This window comes from Ciona intestinalis, chromosome 1, assembly GCF_000224145.3.
Source record: "Ciona intestinalis chromosome 1, KH, whole genome shotgun sequence".
NCBI classification, from domain to species: Eukaryota; Metazoa; Chordata; class Ascidiacea; order Phlebobranchia; family Cionidae; genus Ciona; species Ciona intestinalis.
The window spans coordinates 182,476-191,555 of NC_020166.2; the positions used below are offsets into that span (position 1 = coordinate 182,476).

The 9,080-nt window shown below is 39.6% G+C and overlaps 1 protein-coding gene and 1 pseudogene across 1 annotated transcript in view; both read left to right on the forward strand.

Annotated features, from left to right (window-relative positions):
* Position 1: 1 nt before the first annotated feature.
* On the forward strand, positions 2-2,101 carry LOC108950523 (annotated as a pseudogene).
* A 1,456-nt stretch (positions 2,102-3,557) lies between these two features.
* The window catches only part of LOC100185690 (adhesion G-protein coupled receptor G7-like), a 12,800-nt gene continuing 7,277 nt past the window's right edge, over positions 3,558-9,080 (forward strand). Inside the window, exons 1-6 of the mRNA XM_018815728.2 lie at positions 3,558-3,813; positions 4,553-4,612; positions 4,992-5,093; positions 5,752-6,002; positions 6,528-6,616; positions 7,911-8,025. Of these exons, the coding sequence (XP_018671273.1) occupies positions 5,787-6,002; positions 6,528-6,616; positions 7,911-8,025 (420 nt within the window). The 5' untranslated portion in view covers positions 3,558-3,813; positions 4,553-4,612; positions 4,992-5,093; positions 5,752-5,786. The remainder of the gene's footprint in view (positions 3,814-4,552; positions 4,613-4,991; positions 5,094-5,751; positions 6,003-6,527; positions 6,617-7,910; positions 8,026-9,080) is intronic.

The following is a 9,080-nucleotide window of genomic DNA, read 5'->3' on the forward strand; positions in this document are numbered from 1 at the left end:
TACTGGTGATGGTGTATCATGCACAGATATTGATGAATGTACATTGGGTACACACAACTGCAACACAAATGCTACATGTTCCAACACAATTGGAAGTTTTACATGTGCTTGCAAAACTGGGTTTACTGGTGATGGTGTATCATGCACAGATATTGATGAATGTGCATTGGGTACACACAACTGCCATGCAAATGCAACTTGTTCCAACACAATTGGAAGTTTTACATGTGCTTGCAATACTGGGTTTACTGGTGATGGTGTATCATGCACAGATATTGATGAATGTGCATTGGGTACACACAACTGTCATGCAAATGCTAATTGTGCCAACACAATTGGAAGTTTTACATGTGCTTGCAAAACTGGGTTTACTGGTGATGGTGTATCATGCACAGATATTGATGAATGTACATTGGGTACACACAACTGCCATGCAAATGCTAATTGTACCAACACAATTGGAAGTTTTACATGTGCTTGCAAAACTGGGTTTACTGGTGATGGTGTATCATGCACAGATATTGATGAATGTGCATTGGGTACACACAACTGTCATGCAAATGCAACATGTTCCAACACAATTGGAAGTTTTACATGTGCTTGCAAAACTGGGTTTACTGGTGATGGTGTATCATGCACAGATATTGATGAATGTGCATTGGGTACACACAACTGCCATGCAAATGCAACATGTTCCAACACAATATGGAAGTTTTACATGTGTCCTGCAAGACTGGGTTTACTGGTGATGGTGTATCATGCACAGATATTGATGAATGTGCATTGGGTACACACAACTGTCATGCAAATGCTAATTGTGCCAACACAATTGGAAGTTTTACATGTGCTTGCAAAACTGGGTTTACTGGTGATGGTGTATCATGCACAGATATTGATGAATGTGCATTGGGTACACACAACTGCCATGCAAATGCAAACTGTACCAACACAATTGGAAGTTTTACATGTGCTTGCAAAACTGGGTTTACTGGTGATGGTGTATCATGCACAGATATTGATGAATGTGCATTGGGTACACACAACTGCCATGCAAATGCTAACTGTACCAACACAAATGGAAGTTTTACATGTGCCTGCAAAACTGGGTTTACTGGTGATGGTGTATCATGCACAGATATTGATGAATGTGCATTGGGTACACACAACTGCCATGCAAATGCAAACTGTATGAACACAAATGGAAGTTTTACATGTGCCTGCAAAACTGGGTTTACTGGTGATGGTGTAAACTGCACAGATATTGATGAATGTGCATTGGGTACACACAACTGCCATGCAAATGCAAAATGTTCCAACACAGTTGGAAGTTTTACATGTGCTTGCAAAACTGGGTTTACTGGTGATGGTGTAACATGCACAGATATTGATGAATGTGCATTGGGTACACACAACTGCCATGCAAATGCAAATGTTCAACACAAATGGAAGTTTTACATGTGCCTGCAAGACTGGTTTTACTGGTGATGGTGTAAAATGCACAGATATTGATGAATGTGCATTGGGTACACACAACTGCCATGCAAATGCAAACTGTATGAACACAATTGGAAGTTTTACATGTTCTTGCAAAACTGGGTTTACTGGTGATGGTGTAACATGCACAGATATTGATGAATGTGCATTGGGTACACACAACTGCCATGCAAATGCAAACTGTATGAACACAATTGGAAGTTTTACATGTTCTTGCAAAACTGGGTTTACTGGTGATGGTGTAAATAACTGTACAGATATTGATGAATGTGCATTGGGTACACACAACTGCCATGCAAATGCAGCATGTACCAACACAATTGGAAGTTTTACATGTGCTTGCAAAACTGGGTTTACTGGTGATGGTGTAACATGCACAGATATTGATGAATGTGCATTGGGTACACACAACTGCCATGCAAATGCAACTGTATCAACACAATTGGAAGTTTTACATGTTCTTGCAAAACTGGGTTTACTGGTGATGGTGTAACATGCACAGATATTGATGAATGTGCATTGGGTACACACAACTGCCATGCAAATGCAACTGTACCAACACAATTGGAAGTTTTACATGTTCTTGCAAGACTGGGTTTACTGGTGATGGTGTATCATGCACAGATATTGATGAATGTACATTGGGTACACACAACTGCCATGCAAATGCTAATTGTACCAACACAATTGGAAGTTTTACATGTGCCTGCAAAACTGGGTTTACTGGTGATGGTGTATCATGCACAGATATTGATGAATGTGCATTGGGTACACACAACTGCCATGCAAATGCAAACTGTATCAACACAATTGGAAGTTTTACATGTGCCTGCAAAACTGGGTTTACTGGTGATGGTGTACATGCACAGATATTGATGAATGTGCATTGGGTACACACAACTGCCATGCAAATGCTAATTGTACCAACACAAATGGGAAGTTTTACATGTGCCTGCAAGACTGGGTTTACTGGTGATGGTGTATCATGCACAGATATTGATGAATGTGCATTGGGTACACACAACTGCCATGCAAATGCTAACTGTATCAACACAAATGGAAGTTTTACATGTGCCTGCAAAACTGGGTTTACTGGTGATGGTGTAACATGCACAGATATTGATGAATGTGCATTGGGTACACACAACTGCCATGCAAATGCAACATGTTCAACACAATTGGAAGTTTTACATGTGTTTGCAAAACTGGGTTTACTGGTGATGGTGTATCATGCACAGATATTGATGAATGTGCATTGGGTACACACAACTGCCATGCAAATGCAACATGTATCCAACACAATTGGAAGTTTTACATGTTGCTGCAATACTGGGTTTACTGGTGATGGTGTATCATGCACAGATATTGATGAATGTGCATTGGGTACACACAACTGCCATGCAAATGCAGCATGTTCCAACACAATTGGAAGTTTTACATGTGCTTGCAATACTGGGTTTACTGGTGATGGTGTATCATGCACAGATATTGATGAATGTGCATTGGGTACACACAACTGCCATGCAAATGCACATGTTCCAACACAATTGGAAGTTTTACATGTGCCTGCAAAACTGGGTTTACTGGTGATGGTGTATCATGCACAGATATTGATGAATGTGCATTGGGTACACACAACTGCCATGCAAATGCAACATGTTCCAACACAATTGGAAGTTTTACATGTTCTGCAATACTGGGTTTACTGGTGATGGTGTATCATGCACAGATATTGATGAATGTGCATTGGGTACACACAACTGTCATGCAAATGCTAATGTTCCAACACAATTGGAAGTTTTACATGTTTCTGCAAAACTGGGTTTACTGGTGATGGTGTATCATGCGCAGATATTGATGAATGTACATTGGGTACACACAACTGTCATGCAAATGCAAATTGTACCAACACAATTGGAAGTTTTACATGTTTTGCAATACTGGGTTTACTGGTGATGGTGTATCATGCACAGATATTGATGAATGTACATTGGGTACACACAACTGCCATGCAAATGCTAATGTTGAACACAATTGGAAGTTTTACATGTTCTTGCAAAACTGGGTTTACTGGTGATGGTGTATCATGCACAGATATTGATGAATGTGCATTGGGTACACACAACTGCCATGCAAATGCTAATTGTACCAACACAATTGGAAGTTTTACATGTTTCTGCAAAACTGGGTTTACTGGTGATGGTGTATCATGCACAGATATTGATGAATGTGCATTGGGTACACACAACTGCCATGCAAATGCTAATTGTGCCAACACAATTGGAAGTTTTACATGTGCCTGCAAAACTGGGTTTACTGGTGATGGTGTATCATGCACAGATATTGATGAATGTGCATTGGGTACACACAACTGCCATGCAAATGCAAATTGTACCAACACAATTGGAAGTTTTACATGTGTTGCAATACTGGGTTTACTGGTGATGGTGTATAACTGCACAGATATTGATGAATGTGCATTGGGTACACACAACTGCCATGCAAATGCAGCATGTATCCAACACAATTGGAAGTTTTACATGTTCTTGCAAAACTGGGTTTACTGGTGATGGTGTAAAAACTGCACAGATATTGATGAATGTGCATTGGGTACACACAACTGCCATGCAAATGCAATTGTACCAACACAATTGGAAGTTTTACATGTGTTTGCAAAACTGGGTTTACTGGTGATGGTGTATATGCACAGATATTGATGAATGTGCATTGGGTACACACAACTGTCATGCAAATGCTAATTGTACCAACACAATTGGAAGTTTTACATGTGTTTGCAAAACTGGGTTTACTGGTGATGGTGTATCATGCGCAGATATTGATGAATGTGCATTGGGTACACACAACTGCCATGCAAATGCAAATTGTACGAACACAATTGGAAGTTTTACATGTGCTTGCAAAACTGGGTTTACTGGTGATGGTGTATCATGCACAGATATTGATGAATGTACATTGGGTACACACAACTGCCATGCAAATGCTGCTTGTACCAACACGGACGGAAATTTTGAATGTTCCTGTTTTAATGGATTTTCAGGCAATGGTTTAACTTGTTCCCCTTTACTTAACTGTACACTGGACCCTTCTAGTTGTGTCAGTAAGTCAACTATTTGTAGCATTTATGTTTTATTGTTTAGTGCTGTCAAAAAGTTAAAAGCGCGCCTGCCTGTAACCCCGGGGTAATTGGTTCAAGGCTCGTCACTGCTTTCATTGTGGACGTATGTGTCCTTGGGCAAGACATTTAACAGCAATTGCTTCAACCCAGTGGTCATTAATGGGTTGTTAAACTAACAGCTATATACACAAAAAAATATGAAAAAATCCCCAAAAATTAATTACCCACAAAGTAACATACATGGTAACTCGTAAGCTGGCTTGAGATATATGAACGTGTTATAACGACTTTCGTTTTTCCGGCTACGCGAGGATAAAGTAAGATAAATTTATTCATTTATGTTTAAACGATCTCTGTTTAGAGTTTTGTCCCGAACTTCTCCTTAATTCTACTGCGGATATCCTGAGCTTCCCGAGGACTCCAATTGGTTTGGTGGCTTACTCATTGACGACATGCAATGATGGTATTTAAAAAAAAAATTAAATAAAATTACATTAATATTTTTTAAACAGTAGGGATTATTGTCCTGTTTTACTATATATAGTAGGGGGGGTGGGACATCCTTTGATTTATTTTTCTTGTCACATTTGATGGTAAACAAAGAACATTAAAAGAATTATAAATTGTTCAATCATTAAATGTTGGTTTTTAATACAGTATTTTTTTAATTTTTTAACATTATTCAGGGTTCTCAATTCCCTATAATAATTTTAGGCTGTTCTATTCCTACAAAAATTGTCAGACATACATAAAAATAATTACCCACAAAGTTAAATACGTGGTAACTCGTAAGCAGGCACGAGGTGTATAAACAGAACACCCGTGTTATAATGACTGTCGTGGACTGGCCATGCAAGGATAATTAAGTTACATTCGTGGTAACTTGTAAGCAGGCACAAGGTGTATGAAACAGAAAATCCGTGTTACAATGACTGTCGTGGCCCCGCCATGCAAGGATAAATAAGTTACATATGTGGTAACTTGTAAGCGGGCCAAAGTGTATAAAACAGAACCCCTGTGTTATAACAACTGTCGTTGCCCCGCCATGAGAGGATGTGGGGATAAATCGCCATGTGGGGATAAAAAGGTTACATCCGTTCACTTCTATTTTTTATCACCAGGAAAACCAATTGCATCCATACATTGCCCAGATTCCATGATATTTGATATTGAAACTTTAGTGAAGGTTCCGTGCAATCTTACTCTTACCAACTTTACTTCTGAAATTTCATCCAAAAATATTACGTCGGAAAACTTGCCGCAAATAACTGGAGTCCTGCAGGTCCTCACATCAACTGCTATCACTTATAACGAAAGTCTTTCAGCTGTGGAAGTTCTCGAAGCAATCAGTAACACTACAAATGATGTGAAGGTAAATTGGATTGGACTTTTTAATATTACTGTACATTTTTCCGTGATTTAAAAAATTTAGTTGACTTTTAGTGCTCGCAGCTAATATAGCAATGAATGAATGTAAACGAAGCAACAGAGGCTGTTATATGTATATTGCATTTACCTACGCTGTTGCAAAGTGGTTAGCGCGCATGCATGTAACCCAGAGGTAATGGGTTCAAGGCTTTCCACTGCTACTATTGTGGGCATATGTGTTCTTGGACAGATACTTAACGGCAATTGCTCCATCCCAGTGGTCACTAATGGGTTGCCAAATTGTCAGCCATAATAAATGTATGTAACTTGCTTTATCCTTGCGTGGCGGGGCAACAGCAGTTGTTACAAAGCGGGTGTTCTGTGTCATACACCTCGTGTCCACTTACAAGTTACCACGTATGTCACTAATATTTCATTTTTTGTTTTTTTCTGAAGATAAAGATTGTTGATTCTTACAATTTGTTTTATTGAGTGTTTTCTTTCTTTAAATTAAAATATGTTTTCCCAGGTTAATCAGCTTACGTTTGAGCAAATTTTATCAAGTACAAGTAACATAGCAGAAGGATGGGGTCAGTTGGATTTAAAAACAACACCACGGTAAGTTTCTTCATTCGCTGTTGAGCTAATAAGTCTGTTAGTGTGCCTGTCTCTAATCTAAAGGTTATATGTTCAAGTCTCGTCGCTGCTACTTGTGGTATTTTGACTTGTTCAAGACACTTAACAGCAATTGCTCTAACCCAGTGGTCACTAATGGGTTGTCTAAATTAAGCCAAGTCCCACACTGTGGCTGGTGCGCCTGCGTCGTAACATAGAGGTTTAAGGCTCGTCACTGCTACCCATATTGAGTGTATGTGTCTTTTGCTCTAACCCAGTGGTCAGTAATGGGTTGTCTAAATTGTCAGCCATATGGAAAAAAATTACTTACAAAGTTACATAGATGTTAACTCGTATGCGGGCATGAGGTGTATGAAACAGAGCACCCCTGTTATAACGACTGACGTTGCCCCGCTATGCGAGAATAAATAAGTTACATACGTGGTAACTTGTAAGCGGGCAAGAGATGTATGAAACAGAACACTCATGTTATAGGTGTATGAAACAGAACACCCGTGTTATAATGATACGGTTGTCCCGCCATGAGAGGATAAATAAGTTACATACATGGTAACTCGTAAGCTGGCATGAGGTGTATGAAACAGAACACCCGTGTTATAACGACTGACGTTGCCCCGCTATGCGAGGATAAATAAGTTACATACGTGGTAACTTGTAAGCGGGCAAGAGATGTATGAAACAGAACACTCATGTTATAGGTGTATGAAACAGAACACCCGTGTTATAATGTACGGTGTCCCGCTGATAATAAGAAACAGAACTCGTAGCGGCATGGGTGTAGAAACAGAACACCCGTGTTATAACGACTGACGTTGCCCCGCTATGCGAGGATAAATAAGTTACATACGTGGTAACTTGTAAGCAGGCAAGAGATGTATGAAACAGAACACTCATGTTATAGGTGTATGAAACAGAACACCCGTGTTATAGGTGTATGAAACAGAACACCCGTGTTATAACGACTGACGTTGCCCCGCTATGCGAGAATAAATAAGTTACATACGTGGTAACTTGTAAGCAGGCAAGAGATGTATGAAACAGAACACTCATGTTATAGGTGTATGAAACAGAACACTCATGTTATAGGTGTATGAAACAGAACACTCATGTCATAATGATTGCTGTTGCCACACCATGTGAGGATAAATAAGTTACAGCATGGTCGCTCGTAAGTGAGCACGAAGTGTTTGAATCAGAACACCCATATTGTAACTACTGTCTTTGCCCTGCCAGCATGCAAGGATAAATCAAGTTAAATTCATTTCTTTTTCTTCAGACTTGTACAGAACAAAGTTTCCATGGAAAAAACCTTAAACAAACTTCTGGATCGAGTGGTGGTTTGTGAAAATTGTTCCACTGTTAATTTCACTTCACCAAATATCAATATTCAGGTACAAATTTTGCCAAATTCAAACAGAATTTGTTATATCTTATTTAAAACATAACAAACTGTTCTGATTGTAATGTAACCAATTAAACTGTTTTCCATTTTTTTAATGTACAGACATTGTTAAATTGAACCGGAAATATTCATTTAATCTTCCCCGATCAAAAAAAGAAAAAATTCCCCCAACATTATTTACCCACAAAGTAACATATATACTTGGTAACGAAGCTGGCACGAGGTGTATGAAACAGAACACCCATGTTATAACGACTGTCGTTGCCCACCATGCAAGGATAAATAAGTCACATACTTGGTAACTTGTAAGCGGGCAATACAAGGTGTATGAAACAGAACACCCGTGTTATAACGACTGTCGTTGCCCGTCATGCGAGGATAAATAAGTTACATACGTGGTAACTTGTAAGCGGGCATGAGGTGTATGAAACAGAACACCCGTGTTATAACGACTGTCGTTGCCCGTCATGCGAGGATAAATAAGTTACATACGTGGTAACTTGTAAGCGGGCATGAGGTGTATGAAACAGAACACCCGTGTTATAACGACTGTCCTCGCCCGCCATGGGAGGATAAATAAGTTACATACGTGGTAACTTGTAAGCGGGCATGAGGTGTATGAAACAGAACACCCGTGTTATAACGACTGTCGTTGCCCGTCATGCGAGGATAAATAAGTTACATACGTGGTAACTTGTAAGCGGGCATGAGGTGTATGAAACAGAACACGCGTGTTATAACGACTGTCATTGCCCGTCATGCGAGGATCTTCAGCAAAGCTTTCACGGGCTCCCAAGTAATCATCAACTTTGGTTCCGATCTTCTCCCCGGCAACTTTCTTAGCTTTAACACTTTGCATGATACACACCGCTTCTATCACCATTCGTACACCTGCAGGGGGTCGCATCATCGCTCGAACCTGGGGGTGGGAAGGTTGATTAATGGTAAATATAATATGATGTTTTAGTGCTTTCATTACTGATGTTTTAGTGCTTTAATTATATTACCCCAACACCCAGGGTGCTACTGCCCAGACCCCACTGA